This window comes from Rutilus rutilus, assembly GCF_951802725.1.
Source record: "Rutilus rutilus genome assembly, chromosome: 14".
In the NCBI taxonomy this organism is placed as follows: Eukaryota; Metazoa; Chordata; class Actinopteri; order Cypriniformes; family Leuciscidae; genus Rutilus; species Rutilus rutilus.
Window position 1 is genome coordinate 7,311,520 of NC_140219.1, and position 17,007 is coordinate 7,328,526.

General features: G+C 36.8%; 3 protein-coding genes across 4 annotated transcripts; 1 reads left to right on the plus strand and 2 right to left on the minus strand.

Annotated features, from left to right (window-relative positions):
- The first annotated feature begins 7 nt into the window (after nucleotides 1-7).
- eif4ebp3l (eukaryotic translation initiation factor 4E binding protein 3, like) lies at nucleotides 8-4,172 on the plus strand. Its single transcript, XM_084430478.1, has 3 exons — nucleotides 8-489; nucleotides 3,011-3,184; nucleotides 3,606-4,172. Exons 1-3 carry the CDS (start codon nucleotides 357-359, stop codon nucleotides 3,635-3,637), a joined length of 339 nt encoding a protein of 112 aa, XP_084286604.1. The 5' UTR covers nucleotides 8-356; the 3' UTR covers nucleotides 3,638-4,172.
- A 1,245-nt stretch (nucleotides 4,173-5,417) lies between these two features.
- hnrnpaba (heterogeneous nuclear ribonucleoprotein A/Ba) lies at nucleotides 5,418-10,576 on the minus strand. 2 transcript variants are annotated; one of them, XM_084430473.1, is made up of 9 exons: nucleotides 10,187-10,576; nucleotides 9,711-9,956; nucleotides 9,199-9,367; nucleotides 8,956-9,114; nucleotides 8,478-8,633; nucleotides 8,204-8,303; nucleotides 6,621-6,785; nucleotides 6,433-6,518; nucleotides 5,418-6,141 (listed from the first exon to the last, which is right to left on the minus strand). In XM_084430473.1, the coding sequence occupies exons 2-8, from the start codon at nucleotides 9,926-9,928 to the stop codon at nucleotides 6,448-6,450; spliced, it is 1,038 nt and encodes a 345-aa protein (XP_084286599.1). In that variant the 5' UTR covers nucleotides 9,929-9,956; nucleotides 10,187-10,576; the 3' UTR covers nucleotides 5,418-6,141; nucleotides 6,433-6,447. The 2 variants fall into 2 exon arrangements, with proteins under 2 accessions (XP_084286599.1, XP_084286600.1); XM_084430474.1 differs by lacking the exon at nucleotides 6,433-6,518 and having other exon boundaries at nucleotides 10,187-10,264.
- A 10-nt stretch (nucleotides 10,577-10,586) lies between these two features.
- On the minus strand, nucleotides 10,587-16,833 carry nme5 (NME/NM23 family member 5). Its single transcript, XM_084430477.1, has 5 exons — nucleotides 16,643-16,833; nucleotides 14,585-14,790; nucleotides 14,118-14,218; nucleotides 13,920-14,038; nucleotides 10,587-11,118 (listed from the first exon to the last, which is right to left on the minus strand). Exons 1-5 carry the CDS (start codon nucleotides 16,784-16,786, stop codon nucleotides 11,035-11,037), a joined length of 654 nt encoding a protein of 217 aa, XP_084286603.1. The 5' UTR covers nucleotides 16,787-16,833; the 3' UTR covers nucleotides 10,587-11,034.
- Between the last annotated feature and the right edge of the window lie 174 nt (nucleotides 16,834-17,007).

Below are 17,007 nucleotides of genomic sequence, written 5' to 3' on the forward strand. Positions count from 1 at the left end.
TTTTGTTGTTCCTCAAGTCTCGTTTATCACATGATCCGAGTCACGTAGTCTGTTCTGTTGTTAAATAGCCGAGCGCTCCAGCCCTGCGAACAGACAGACAGACAGACAGACTCACTTCATCGGCTATCACAAGACCAGCGCTGTCTGCAACACGCTACAAAATATCTGTGCCATTTTTTTTTTTAATGTTGTTAAAACTTTGTTGAGCTAAGTTTAACCAGACACGTCATACAGACTTTGTTGAGCTAAGTTTAACCAGACACGTCGTACAGACGAGTGTTGGATAGAAACCCTTTAGAGCCCTGATATATCAGCGTGATTTGGTGTCAGAAGGTTCCGAGCGCATTTCATCCACGATGTCCGCCAACACACAGCAGAGCAAGAGCTGCCCCATTCCCACGCGCGTGCTGCACCTCAAAGACTGGTCTCAGCTCCCAGACTGCTACAGTCAGACCCCTGGAGGAACGCTCTTCTCCACCACTCCTGGGGGTAAGACTGCGTTTTAGGACTGTTCAGTTGATCTTTTTGTTGTTGTAGGTGGGTGAAGAACATGTGTTTTGATGAATATTGTGTATCTTTTATTCTTCTATAGGGGAAAAAAACTTAAACCAGCCTGAGATCTTAGCTGCATGGGCTCCCAGTGTGGTGTGGTGTGTTTGTTTGTTGGTTTTAGGTGGATTTTTGGGAACTTGGGAGAGCAACTTTAACCAGCTAACCCAGCTAAGACCAGCAAACCATCTTGAAATGGTTTAAGCTGTATGTTGTAACACATTTTGACATCCCCCAATCACTTCATTTTTTTTTTTATGTTGATAAAAAAACAAACAAAAAAAACACTTGTGTGGATGTTGTATATCAAATTAAGCAAGGACATTTACTCATTCAAAATATGTAATCTCATTAACACATTTTTAAAAACATACTGTTTTCAAAGTCACTAAAGACTCATTTCTTGTTGGTTAAACTAATGGTGTTACAACTTTTACTAAATGAAATATTTTTTAAGCTTGGCTTGCATTAATATATAGCATAGACCCGTGTTTTAATTAAATAAGCTGCTTCTTTTTTTGCATTAAACTAGGGGATAAGCATGTATTTTAACAGGTAAATGAAAAATAAAACTTTTACATTGTAAAAATCTGATATGTCAATTGTTTAACTGGTACTAAATCCCTGTTGCTACGCAAACATTTGTTATGAACAACAAGTTAGTAATTTATGGCAGACCGTCTGCAGCAAGATAGCCCAACTGCCATGCGTCTTGTTATGTAACAATGTCTGGTTATCTGATTTGCGACCAGCATGTCCCCAAAATGATACTAGGCATAGAGTTAATCTAATCATGTGAAAAACAAACACATGACCCCTTTATTTCTGGGCAGGACACACATGTTTCTCAATCTCCTTTGTCCCTCGCTAGAATATCTTTCGCATGTGGCTGTAACTGTAGCACATTCAGAGGAGGAGGCAATTCTTAGAAACACCCCTCCTCCTCTACAGCTGTTGTGGATTTCAGGAATAACAGGACTCTGTGCTCTGGAAAAGGAGTTCATTGGGGCCACTGTACATCATGGACGAACGGTTCCCCTCACCGCAGAATGAAAAATAACAGATCAGAGGCATGTGTGCATAACTATATTTACCTACTCTCTATAGGCTAGCTGTGAATCTCTGCCAAACATTTGTACGGATTGCATTTCATCAAAAATTCCATCTACAATTATGGAAACTACATTATATATAATTTAAAGAATTAATTTTTATTTAATAAAAAATATATATATATAATTTGGGGGGAAATTGTGCTAAATTGTCACAATAAAAAAATAATAGTCAAATATTATATTAAAGATTAAGGCCCGGTTTCACAGACAGAGCTTAGATTAAGCCAGGTGTAGACCTTAGTTCAATTAGGACATTTTGACTTTTATAAATGTGTCTTAGACAAAACAATGCCACTGACACATTTTAAGATATGCCAGTGCATGAGCTCAAACATGTATTTTAGTCTGGGACTAGCCTTGTGAAACCGGGCATAAAAGTGCAAATATAATAGCGCAAAACAAAAAAAGACTTAATTTTCTTTATACAAAATGTGATTTCTCATTTTTATTCCTGTTGGTTCAGGGGGGACTGGGGGTGAAAAAACTGATGCTTTTAACCTAAACAAATTGCTCACTTAGGCTATATTTAATTTTCCTGCATTTTAAAAACTTTCACTTTCTTGATCTCTGAGATGTTGAAAAACACTTCAGCAGAAACTGTTGGGTTAGTCTCCCTGCATTCCTGGCCATAGCAGCTCCCAGTTGTGACCACTGTTCGTCCAGCTCCTGTCCCGTCTCCGTCCACACCCTACCCCTCCCCCTCCTCTCCCAACCCCCTTTTGTCCAGAACACATTGCACTGAATAGCAAAAGTTGCGTAACGTGTTTTTCAGCCACTGCCGATCTGCCTTCAGCTACAACAGAGACACGTTACTTCTTAACAGTTCTCAGGTCAGAAAACAATCTAACCTATAGGGCTAGTTAAGCGATGCAAGTTTGTTCACAACTCCTCGTAACATGAGGTTAAACTCGTCTGCTACACTGTGTTTCCCCCGTGGCTCGGCTCGGCATTCTCACGTGCAGACGTGCTCAAATTTCTTGGAACTAAAATGGGAGGTGCTGAGTCCTGCAATTCAGTTCACCCCATTTTTATTGAGGGAGCTTCTTTTCACTTGCAAAATGTCAAACATTTGAGTCTTTGTTTGCTGTCTGATAGCATGGGCGTGTTAAGTGGCACATCGAGTTGGTTGCTATCTTTCTTTTATTTTGTTAAATAGATTAGAATTGTATAATCCCCAAGAAAACCATACGAAACCACATTTCAACGATTGATTTTGAGTGCTAACACATTTTACTTGAATCCTAGGTTCGTTGTTTTCTCACTCGTGATAGTCTGCAGCCTAGAATGTAAATGTTTTTCTAGCCATGTGATTGGTTGCTATAATGTATGTCGTATCCCTCCTCCAGGAACTCGGATCATTTATGACAGAAAGTTCCTCCTGGACTGTAGGAACTCTCCCATTGCCCGGACCCCACCCTGTTGTTTGCCCCAGATTCCTGGAGTGACCATTCCTTCACTCCATCCAATGTCCAAACTGCAGGAACTCAAAGAGGAGTTGGAGGAGGAGAAGGATCTGGCAGGTAAAGGTGCTGTCTGCTCCAGAAAAAGAAAGAAAGAAAACCTGTTCTGTGATAATCTTTCCAGGAAACATTAAGCCCTCAGGTTTCTCAGGTTGAAGCAAATTAATTTCAGTATATTCTGCACTTTTTGGAAAACAAGGTTCAATGGGGTTCTATATAGCCATTATGTTTAACAGATTATTTCTTTTTTTTTGTGATAAATATGTTTATGAGCTGTTTGATCCATAACATTTAATTAAAATAAAAAATGAATGAATTAAAGCTAAATACATTAAATGATACCATGAGGGGAACCTCTAAAAGGTTCTATATGAAACACCTGACAGAACCCTATAAGGTTTTATATATATATATATATATAAGGTTTCTCCGTTCAAATGCCTCAAAAAACCAACCTCTCTATTTCTTTTCTTTTTTTAAGCTGATGACAACCAGTTTGAGATGGACATTTGAGTCTTTCATCTACCTCCTGTGGAGAGCTCTCTATTTTATCTGTCGGGATGATGCTACTTACCTCATAATCAGCGGACATCACATATTCACCAGATTAATGGGCTTTTTAATGAGCTAAACACCCAAAGGGTGTCTTTTTCTTTTGATTAAAAGTATATGTTCAACGTTTACCAGAAAAAACATGATTGTTTGTAAGTGGCGGTAAGTTCTTTATTGTACATATGGTACTTTCTACTTTTTTTTTTTTTTTTAAAGAAAATGTAGCATTATGTGTGAGCCAGGACAAAACCATGGCAAAATCTCTAATTTCTGAGCATTATATCTCAGCAAACATTGTTGATTGTTTAATGGTATAGGACGATTAAATGCCAAATGAATGTCTGCTGCATATGTTTGGTGTTTCACCTGGAAAAGCACATCAGAACATAGTCGATGTACACCACCGTGTCCCCTCAGGGTTTTCCTGGTGTTTCATTTGCCTGGATTTCCTCAGGTTTTATTATTTTGATTGAAATAAAAAAAAAATGAGAAAATACTTGTTCTTTGATCAATTTGGAGTTTGTGCAAAAGGCTATGGAAAATTACATATTGGGAAACTGCATTCTAATGATCTTGGTTTCAAAACTTGCCTACAAAAATCATGGTAACTTCACTCTGCTAGACAGATTTGCATTTACATAAGGAAATGCCAGTGCTTGCCAGGCAGAATAATTTACAAGTAGATATTATGGTTGTCATGGAACACAACAACAGCAAAGAATTGGCATGAACAAATTAAAATAAAAAAAATATACCATGAAGTAAATTATGATTATGGAGCAAAACAGAAGATATAAGTGGATCTCATTCTCAATACTTCGGGGTTGGTAAGATTTTATGTTTTTGAAAAAAGTCTCACTCACCAAGGCTGCATTTATTTGATAAAATATAATTGATTTCTGTGATCAAAGCTGAATTTTCAGCATCATTACTCCAGTCTTCAGTCACATGATCCTTCAGAAATCATTCTAATATGATGATTAAGATTCGTTTTTTTTTTTGTTAGTTAATTCAGCTTAATATTTTTGTGGAAATTTTGTGAAAAACAATCCTCAGGATTCTAGAAAATGCAGCATTTATTTGAAATAGAAATCTTTTGTTACATTGTAAATGCCTTTACTGTCACTTTTGTGACTCTTACTGACCCCAAACTTCTAAAGAGTAGTTTATATGACATATATACCTAGATTAGGCTGGTTACAATGGCTTCTACTGGTAGATGCTGTAACTACACACCATGGCACTTTTGAACTCCCTTCTAGAATGTTTTAACTTGAAACTCACTCAAAATGCATATTAGCTCAAGGGAAAACATTCTGGAATTGGAAAAAAAAAAAGTTTACTGCAGTTTTATATAGACTTTCAAGTTCTAACAAAAGCAGAAATGAAAGATGCACGCGCTGCAGTAACTTCTCTATCTCACAGGTTATGTTTGAAACAAGCCGTTTTATGTTCCTCTAGGCTGCGTTCCAAACTAATTACCGTCAGGTTTAGATACAAACTGACCCAGTTCACCCAGAGCCTTTTTCTATTCTACATTTATTAGCCAGCTACCTCTATAAAACAAACATAACTGAACTCTCTCAACCTCTTACAGTGACCTAGTTTTCAGTCACTGTATTATATCTTACAAAGATTTCTTTAAGACATACTCATTTCTTCAAATGCAAATTTCAGTATGATGGTTCAGAAAGACAACTTCATTGTGGAGACTGAACGCAAAAGCATTAGACATACAATAGACATCTTAAAAATCAAGTTTATTTCTTGAAATTTGTCCAAGACACTGGAGGAATGTGTATCCAGTGTTTCGAGAAAGAATCATGTTACAATTACCTGTGTATGTTTTGAGGTATAGTTTAATCACTATTAAAGCCACTCTTAAATATCTAACAAGACAGGAGGAAATCTCCTTAAAAGCAGTAGAAGAAAAAAAAAAAAAAAAAAAGAAAAAAAAAAAAAACACTTGTCAAGACTTGCCAGTATAAGATTTCAATGGACAAGCTTACAATCGTTTAAAAAAAATCCCTTTTCATCTCACCTTGAAGCCATGCAACTTTGCAACACAGAGCACAGGTGACAGGAAAAATAATATAATCTAAAAACACTAAAGAAAAGTTAACCAAAACTGTTTATTTTGAATGCATTTTGAGAGCTCTGAGTCTAGATGTGATAGACACAGCCATGATGTAAAATACAACCATACAATACATTAGAATCAAAAAGGTACCAAAAAGTACAGTAAAAAAATAACACTTCCATCTCTGGAAATGTAAAAGGACACAAAAAACAAAAAAAAAAAATAAAACAAATGTGACAAGTGACATTTGCACCCCACCCCCCCAGTTCCTTATGTTTTCTGTACAAAATGAAGCAGAAGTCCAGATTCTGCCAGCTTCCAAAAGTAAAAGACCCCAATGTTCACTGTGACCAGACGACTGGTTCCTGCTCGGTAGCTTTACGACCTTTAAGAGAGAAAACACAGATTTAGTTGCTTTTAAATCTCATTTACAATATGTGTATTTTATATTATAAAAAAAAAAAAAAAAAAAAAAAAAAAAAAAAAAAATGAAGTGAAGAGATGGGGCCTATCATGATCTACCACTACAACCCTACTTGTGTCACTACAACCCTCCCCAAACGGATCGTTCTATCGGCCTTATAGTTCGGCTGGGTCAATGGAGATGAATTGGTAATGGAGCGACAATTAAAATTAACCTTACCATGAGTGGTGGGAAAAAAGTTAAAATTCATACCTTAACTACACATGATCAGTATGGCTTGTAGCTACTCTGGTGAGCCCCACGTCTTGGAGTTTTTCCATAGCTTGTATTGCCCTGGTCTAGGGGGGTAAGAGAAGAGCAGAGAAAGGAACTTGAGTCCCTCGTATTCACAAGAACCCAACGGGGACGGTGGGGAAACCCCAAGGTCAATCAGTGCTTACTGTAGTCATATCCTCCGCCGTAGCCGTAGTAGCCTCCGGAGTAATCGTAGTTGCCGTAGCCTCCGTATCCACCGTAACCTTGCTGTCCGCCGTAGCCATAACCCTGGTTACCATAGCCTTGATTCCAGTAGTTGTTGTAGCCCTGATTCCAGTTCTGACCCTGGCCTATAAAACAAAAGAAACCATTTCAAACACACCATATCTGTAAGCGACTTAAACCATAAAGCAATTGGTTTCTACTTAAGCTTTATGGGGTATTAGAACAGATCTGAGATCAGCCAAATCTTTTAAGATGGATAAAATCTCAAGATTTCAATACAAAAGCCCTATTCGGACGGGATTGACTTTACAAGAGTAGATGGAGTAATGCAATTTTACCACAGGAGGTCTGTAATATTAATGGCCAATTCGCACGGGATAAGATATCTCAGTAAAGCTAGCAGAAGGTGGAGGGGTAACTCGATTTGTGCGTCGCCGTCATCCTCCTGTTGTCAGGTGCGTATTACGTTGCCTCCTGATATCACATGTGCAAACACACATAACCTATATTTTTACATACATACACATACATATATATATATATATATATATATATATATATATATATATATATATATATATATATATAAATTAGTTATGTCCAGCCGAACGATGTATTGTGTTGGTAATAGGCACTTACCTAACGCTAAAAGATGTTTCGTGCTTCTAACAAGTGCTTTCGATCTTCTTTCTGATCTGAATGGTGTGTGGAAAACACTTGAGTTTTGCCACAGACTTGTCCCAACGTCTAGAACGCAACTGAACGCTGTTAAGCGTCTCCATACTTGAAAAAACGCGGAAAACTACTTTTAAACAGGAAGTTACTAAATATTTACGTACGTTACAGCGGGTCTATTCGCACGGGATTAGTATAACCTGAGGTAATTTTTTTCAGGACCTTTTTACTGAATCTAAAAGTCGCCGTAATCTTTACTGACATTGTCCATAATGACTACGGAGATGGCACACCGAATAGGGCTATAATCTCATTCAGAATTTGTTTGAAAATGTTTAACATTAACCCCTGGTTTCACAGACAAGGCTTTAAAGGGATAGTTCACCCAAAAATGAATATTCTGTTATTTACTCCCCCTCAATTTGTTCCAAACCTGTATGAATTTCTTTGTAAGGGTAAGTGATGACAATTTTCATTTTTGGGTGAACGATCCTTTTAGGCCTGGTCTCAGACTAAAATGCATGTTTGAGCCGTTTTAACCGAAAGCAACTTTCAGTAATATCTATCAGAGCCATTGTTTTGTCTCAAGATGCACATCAGTAATATTTTAAGGCATGTTTATAAAAGCTATGTAAATGTCCTAATTGAACTAAGGCCTAATCCTAGCCCTGTCTGTGAAACCAGGCCTTAATTTATAAGACATCCAGATTCAGATAGACAAGGGCGACTGTACAGAGTTGTTTTGCTGTTGGAGATCAGTGCATATTTGACAAGCACGCAGTCATCATCTAGTTAAACTTTACACAGACTACAGTTTGAGTGGCAGATGAGAAAGTCCAACAGGAGATAGACGTTAGACTTTACTAACCTCCACGCCCCCTTCCTCTTCCTCCTCCTCCTCCACCAAAGCGACCTCCGTACTGCTGCTGCTGGTACACTTCCTTAGGCTGTGCAATCTTAATCTCGCACTGGGAGAAAGAAAAGACAATTGAGTGAATAATGAATCATAATAAAACACTGCCATTAAAATCAATGCAGAGAATATCTTGTATTTCTTGCCATCAATATAAAGTCAAAATATGAACAACAACCCTGAAGACTTATCACATTTATCAGTAAATAGGTCAACACTGGAAACTCACAAGGCCTTCTTTTCCATTTGTGTCCTTGGTTCCACTGACGTTGTGATATTTCTTTTCCAGAACTTTCTTGACAGCCTCTTCATCCTTGAAGGTAATGAAGACAAAACCTCTCCTCTTATTTGTCTTTGGATCCATTGGAAGTTCGATAGTCTCAATCTGCAGTGACAATAAATGAATAAGCGTTAACAAATGCACACGTTTAAAATGCAGAAGACACAACTACAGACGTAATGTAAAATAGCAAAAGAGGGCAGAAAAAACAAATGCAGGAAATTAAAAGTCTTTGCAAATATCAAGAGAATAAGTTTTTACATTGGCAATGTATACTTGATTTTTTTTTATTTTACAAAAAACAAATGAATGCATATTTTCAAAGTAAAACCTAATAGATTGTGAATGTCTAATTTTTTTTTTTTTTTAAATCTGGTGTTAAATAAAATACAAAGAATTAAAAATCTATAAAGGAACACTCCAATACCTCGCCAAAGGCACCAAAATACTCGCGGATCCTCTCTTCTGTAGTTTCAGGGTTCAGTCCACCGACAAAGATCTTCTTAACGGGTTCTTTCTTCATCGCCATCGCCTTCTTGGGGTCAATCTGTCGTCCATCCAATCTGTGCTCTTTTTGTGCTAAAACCTGTGCAAAGAAGAGGAATTAGTGAGTCTTCAAATGGTTACCTACATCACAAGAATATACATTTTCCTAATCACCAAAGCTTACCTTATCTACACTGGCTGGCTCCTTAAAAAGAATAAACCCAAATCCCCTTGATCGTCCAGTGTTGGGGTCCATTTTGATGGTGCAGTCTGTCACCTCTCCAAATTTAGAGAAGTAGTCTTTAAGATCCTTTTTACTAGTGTCCCAGCTGAGCCCCCCAACAAACATTTTCCTGAGGAAACGAAGCAGAAAAAAAAAGAGGAGTGAGACCAGGAGGGGGCGTGGTAGCGCAGATTTCACAATTTCTCCATTTCTTGCATAAAAAAAACCCACTTAAACTAACACTAATAAACGAAAATAAAAACTGCAATACAACACAGATACATTTTTAAACGCACAAAGACACAGAAACGTACACCCAAGTACACACTGAATTTTAAAACATATTTTTGCTCAATTCACCGAATTCGCCCATCCCCCTACAAAAAAAAAAAAAGACACATGGCGCCAACAAAGACGGAAGGAACAAAGGATTTTATGTCCGAGCATTTAGCACAATTATTACTCGAACATACCCCGCATCTTCCTCTCCTTTGCTCGCGTCAATTTGCCCGCCGTCCGATGCACTAGTTTCGTCTTCATCCCCGGCCGTTTCGTCCGCACCGGCGTCTCCCTGCGCCCCGGCCTGTGCGCTCCCGTTGCCCTCCTCGTACTGCCCGGCTCCGTTCAGATCGTCCTCGCCCTCGTGGCCGTTTTCTGAGGTTTCCATATACTGCTGCTCGGCGTCTGACATGGTGGTAGTTTAATGTAAAAACCTAAAACTGCAGAAAATATGTGATTGTTACAAAAGGAAGCGCCTTATGTAACGCTCAAGCACCACCATTTTGAACAGCGGCGGTTACATTCTCATTCGCAACGAGAATGTAAACATATCGTTGGTTTAATTCATAAATACACAGCTTTACTGGCCTAGAATTAAATATGACGGTTAACACAACTAAATCCGCACACTGGAACTAACAAATTCATAATTTGCCCGTAAATACTTTACCTTAAAAGCAGCAAGTGAAAAGTCTCCGTGGAACGCTTTCCGCGGTGTGGGCCCTTCCTTATTGCGCCGACAAGCGGTTGGTTTTATATTACTGGATGGTAGATAAAGGAATTTTAGTAAGGGCAAATTTGATTGGATGACTTCGAACGCCTATCAACCTGACAGCCAATTAAATATGTCTTTTACACGTCACAGAAATCCTCCCCCAAACGCGCTTCTTCTGAACCTTCGTGTCCGAGTGGGGGAAGAAGTCTTTGTTCTTGTTTGGTTTATAAACATGTTGTTGACTACTTGTACATAAAATGAGCTGTATATATATTTTTAGAGACAATCTGCAAAGAAGATAATGCAAGACACAGCCGTTTGTATTGGCTATGCTTAGTCAAAATAGTAGTACGAAGAGGTTGCAGATACATTTATTGCCATTTGAATCATTAGCATGCTAACATTCATTTTGTGGTTGAGATCGTATAATTATTTTTCACACTACAGAGTTATTCACCATAAACACTGATTGTGAGTTGAATGTTTGTTTATTGCCATCAGAAGGGTAAAAATGTATAAAATATCACGATTTATTGAGAGATGATGAATGTGTAAGAATAGGCCTTATACTGTTGTAGTAATCAGTGACAAAAAGATACAGTAAATTTGCACTTTTATCTTACATTTAAATTAACCATGACAGAAGCAAACATATGTTTGATAGCACAGTAAATCAAGGGTTAAATAACATTGTTTATGAACAACATTTTATTTTATAAAGCAGTTTGAATGAAATGAGAAACACATCCAGAATAGATCAAGACAGTAACTTGTTGGTAAATTCTTGTTGCTTGAAAAACAAATCAGGCTGCCTCCTTCACTACTGCTCCATCACATATTTTGGGCTTATTTGGGTTATTATTCATCAGCCAGTCAGCAAGCCATGTCTGTAAAGAAAAATAATACAGTACAAAAATAACTGAGTAAATAGCAAACAGATATATCAGAAAATCCAGGACGCAGTTGTTCAAAAAGTTTAATCTGAATAAGAATGATTTATATTTGGAAATCCCACATCTTGTTATCCAGGATCAGGTAATCTATTTTACTCAGGAACCGGCTTTATAAAGCAACATTAGATTGGATCACCTACAATGGGACTACATATTACAATGCAGGCTACTAGCTGTATGAAGAACAACAGATCCAACAGTCAGCATGGGATCACTTTAAGTGTTTTTATTTGAAGAGAGAAAACAGCACAATTAAACAATACAACCAAATAAACATGCAATAATCTATGCAATTGCTATAACCTTCTTTTGACTATTTCATCATAATTAATATACAGCCATAAATGCCTGTTTTTGTTTGATATTGATAGCTGTTTGGGGGGTTAATTTTTTTAAACTTTATTGTACTGAAAGTTTTAATTGATAGTCTACTGCTATATATCACTGTAACGGTTAAACAAATCAATTGTAAAATATAAATCTATATACGCTGCATGATGCAAATGTTTATTATGTATTGTTAATTATTGTTGTAACCATTTTTATAGTGTTTGTTCCTGAAATCCATCCAGAATTCAACCATCATCTGGGATCAGGATAGTTCAAAGGTATCCCAAATCCTAAAAAGTTTGAACACAGACTGATGGTTTGATTAAGATGAAAACCATGATTAGATTATGTGATCTAATCTGATTTCAGAATACTATTTTCCTTATTTTGAACACTTTCAAGATCTGATCCAATCCGATAGCTGAAATCCAATTGAATTTCTTTAAATCATGTCATTATTTATTTGTCCCCATGTAATTCCTAAGCTCTGACTTTTTCTTTTGGGAAAAAAAAAGCATATATTTGAAAGAATCTTTGGTTACACTTTATTTTAAGGTCTCAGTGTTAGTGTATTTATACATTTAAGTATAGAGTAGTAACAATTATTATAGTAGTAATTAAAAATAAAGTGTTACCATTACTTTTTAGAATTATTTTCTAAAAAAAATATCTACTATAGGGTTAGGATGAGGGTTAATTTCATGTACAGTATTTATGCATCATTTATAGTTATTACTACAGTAACTACATGTAACATCATTATAAACCAAACCCTCATAACCGTATAGAGTATAGTGGTTCTCAATGGGGGCGTTCAGTGAACAACGGGAGGCGTTGGAAGCAAGATTTTTGAAAGGGGGGCGTTTAGGTGTTCACGAGTTTACACCAAAGATCCAGGCAAGACAAGATTAAACATGTAATTACTTGCAAAATAATTGCCTACCACATTCTAAAATCTGCCAGTGTAATGCGACATGTAAGCTATGTATCGTTTCTTTTGCAGTGACTCTATTATTTTTTCCAGTCATAGACCAGCGCTCAAGCACTGACTAGAATCCAGTGCTGACAAGAATCAGCATTCACGTGCTCAAAAATGTGTTTCACGCTGACATGCGGTGGTGGCTAGAAGTATTGACTTAAGAACCACTTATATATTTTCAAATATTTTCAGTAAATCATGTTTCCCAATTTTAAAATGAATTAAACTAAATTCTATTTATAGGGTAAATTTTTTACATTTTTAGGCATGAAATAATGCCAAAATGTTTTCTTTGTTCACCAAGTAATTTACTGGTCAGGCATTATTGTTAAGACTGTAAGGAGAAAATGATGATTTGATGGATAATTTAAATATATTCTGTAATCAAATTTTGGTAATGTATTAATTCCGCCATCACATATGAGCGCGAAACGCTGCTTGGATAGTTTCAAGATAGTTAAAAATAATTAATAATACAATAATAATTTAATTGTTCATATGTGTTTATTCTTGTTAGAATAATTTTTTTTTTTACTGATTATGAACACAAATTATCATGACAAACCAAATTAATTGTAATTGTATTAATTATACCATTGATGAAAACAAGCTGATACCAAGGTATTTTAGGCCTACAATTCTAACAATTTTTCATGAAAAATCATGATTGTATTTTTTAATTTTTTTTTCAAAAGTAAGGTTAATGTAAGCAGCTTCTCACAATACTCTCCTAAATGCATAATAAAACCTAAGTGCAAACATTACCGCTTTAATGACCATATAGCCTACGGTCGTTTTTACTGTCCAATGACAGCCCATCTTATATCTACTTTGAGTGGCATGGGAGAGAGTCGAAAAATTAATTTGTTGCCCCTACGAGTTTATAATAGCATATTTTAACAAGATTTTCAAATGGATAAAGAAAAAATGTTTTTAAATGTTGGCTTTATTAAACTATGTTTTAAACATGTGAATAAGCAGTCTCATATGTCTATTTATTTTTAATATAGGCCTACTATTTATTAATTTATTATTCTATTTGATTGAACATTTTTACATTTAACAGGAATAATCAAACATTTAACATAAAACAAGAGGTAAGGGACCTGGATAATGGATAGATTATGGATAGATAGATAGATAGATAGATAGATAGATAGATAGATAGATAGATAGATAGATAGATAGATAGATAGATAGATAGATAGATAGATAGATAGATAGATAGATAATGGATAGACAGCGCCCCGCTGGCCCAAAAAAGGTTGAGAACCACTGCTAAAAAAGTAGATAAAATATAAGTAGATAGTATTAAAAAAATAATTCAAAAAAGATTCGGTAACACTATTTTACAGTGTCAAAATAACACCGTAAAATAAAGTTACCGAATTATTTTTTTAATACTTTTATGAAGAGATACACTTACAAAGGGGTCCATTGGCTTTTTCTTGCACAGCTCCGTCAGTCCAGTGAGAAGTGTTGGGCTAACATACCGGCTCAGGTAATCTTTGGCAGCATCTCCCATAGGAATGGGTTCAATCACAGCTGAAATAGAAATCAGATTTTTATTATGCTTTCAAATAGTGTTCATTAAACTTATTTGTTCAGAGTTAGATTCACTCACAGTTGGAAAACATGAACTTGATCTCCTTCTCGGCCGCAGAGAAGGAATCACTGCCATGCACAGCGTTGCGCAGGTCACACGTGCCCAGTCTAGCTCTCAGACTGATGGTGACATTCAGTGTTCATGTGCATTTCCCAGAAAGAGAGAGAGAGAGAAAAAAAAAAATGGACTGTTACTTTGAAACATGACACGCATGCATTTTGAATACAGACTTGCTGCAATGACAGAAATGAGATATGTGATTGATTTAGGCACTGCAATGAACATCAGCTTTGTCAATTATTAGCCTGAAGCGCATAAAATCCACAAAACTATCAATTTATTTGGCCTGGAGTTTGAAAGGAACACAAAATGGTGCAACTGTGATAGTTGTCTCGACAGTACATGAGAATTTAGCTTCATAAGTCAGCCATTTTATTATTAAACCACCTGCATAGAGAGAAGATTTATTCAATGACATTCATTACCAGTCAGGATGTGTCTCTCTAGCCTTTATGCTGCTGACTGGTCCCATTATGGCTTTCCAGGTGGCAATAGCCTGGTCTCGGGCCAGTGCTAGAGCAACCACTGGTCCGGAGCTCATGAAGGCGGTCAGATGGGGAAAATACAGCTTCCCATAATGCTCAGCATAGAAATCACTGCATTGCTCTGGACTCAGTTGAAGCCGCCTTTTCTGTAAAATGAGAAACAAGAATGCAAATCTGGCTAAACTAAATCATTGGCCACAAAATGAGCTGTTAGTTAAAGGGATAGTTCACCCAAAAATGAAAATTCTGTCAGTAATCACTCACCCTCATGTTGTTCCAACCCCGTAAGACTTTCGTTAATCTTCGGAACACAAATTAAGATATTTTTTATTAAATCTGAGAGCTGTCTCACTCCTCCAAAGGCTACTATGTAATTGAAACCGGCCCAGAAAGTTAATAAAGACCATGTTTAAAATAGTCCAAGTGACTACAGTGGCTCAACCTTAAAGGGATTTTTCACCGCTGAAAAGATGAGTGTGTATTTAAATTGGGTCATTGATGTAGTAGAAATGTGAAATTATTTTAGAAGTTGGTGCCTTCTAGACTGAGAAACGGCAGAAAATGTATTTTTGGCTCATGTAGATGAAAGACAACTCCTCCCAGAATGCACTTGATTCGCTGCCCTATGAGGCCACTCCCAAGCCATGCCTACCGGTTACAGAGGGAATGATACAACTAGGCTACTAGTGGACTCGAAACTGAATAGACACAGTTTTATCGTGAGATCCCCCTATGGGCGGGTTGAAAACATGCGGAACTCGCTCCTACTACTGGCTGTGGTCTCTCGCCTCTGGCCAAAAAAGCCTCAGATGACGCAAAATGAAGATTTTTGCATCATCTGAGGGGTTTTTTTTTTCAGACACACAATACAGAAATCTCTTGTCTCAGGGGGACATGAGGGAGGTAAGCACGGTCATTTGAAAATACTACCGGGTTTCTACTGATACAAAGCTTAATGCTAATTGGTGAAGTATCCCTTTAAGTTTATCAAGCGACGAGAATACTTTTTGTGCGCAAAAAAACAAAAATAACGACTTTATTCAACTATTAATTTTCTTCTGTGTGGGCCTCTGAGTGAGTTCACGTAGTGTAATAGCGCAGCACTTCTGGGTTGTACGTAAGAACGTAGGCTCACTATTGGCCAACGCTGGTCACATGTGTGATGCTGAAGAAAACACAGAAGAAAATTAATAGTTGAATAAAGTCGTTATTTTTGTTTGTTTTTTGTGCACAAAAAGTATTCTCGTTACTTGATAAACTTGTGGTTGAGCCACTGTAGTCACTTGGACTATTTTAAACATTGTCTCTAACTTTCTGAGCCGGCAAGTTTCAATTACAAAGAAGCCTATGGAGTAGTGAGCCAGCTCTCAGATTTAATAAAAAATATCTTAATTTGTGTTGCGAAGATTAACGAAAGTCTTACGGGGTTGGAACAACATGAGGGTGAGTGATTACTAACAGAATTTTCATTTTTGGGTGAACTAGGCCTAAGCCTTTAATAAAAGTGATAGTATAATTTGTGCTGCTGCTCACCCAAAAATGAAAATTGTCATTTACTCACACGGAAGTTGTGCCAAACCTGTATGAGGTTTTTCTTTTCTGCTGAACAAGATATTTTAAAGAATTTTGGTAACCAAACAGTATCTTTTGTCCCTACTATGGATGTCAACGGCTACAGTCAACTGTCTGGTTACCCATATCCTTCAAAGTGTCTTTTGTTCAGCTGAAGAAAGAAACTTATACAGGTTTGGAACAACTTGAGGGAGTAACGTTAGTTACATCATTTTCATTTTGGGGTGAACTATGTTTAAAACTAGAGCTACATAATTTCATCAGCCTTTACCAATTAACAGTTAGTGGCAGCAGACATCACGTGACTGTATTGGGTTTACAAAATAACTAACATTTAGTTTGTGTCAATTAAGTTACAAGAAAACATCTTGTGCATCATGTAAAGTATTAAGTACAGAGCCTTTCCACTCAAGTTACGTAACTTACCTGCAGAATTGTAAATCCAGATTGAAGAATAATGTCCTCAATTTCTTCAGTTTTGTAGATGGCATCAGGTTTGATTAAAGCCAAAGTTCTCTCCACGAAGATACGATGTTCTGGCATCTGTTTTTGAGGACTGTCGCGGTCCATGACTTTAAATCAGCTAACGTAACGTTAGTTTGACAATTTAACTGTAATTTTTCACGGTTAAATTCGAAGTAGCTTTATTTGCCAGGGAGGCATTTATCAAATTATAAAGTACAAATAGGCTTAGTTACTAGAGTGCAAACACGTTTCTAACCTACAACATATAAAAATAGTTTATTTAATTCAGGCGTCTGTATCTTCTCAGAGGACACGACATGAGTCGG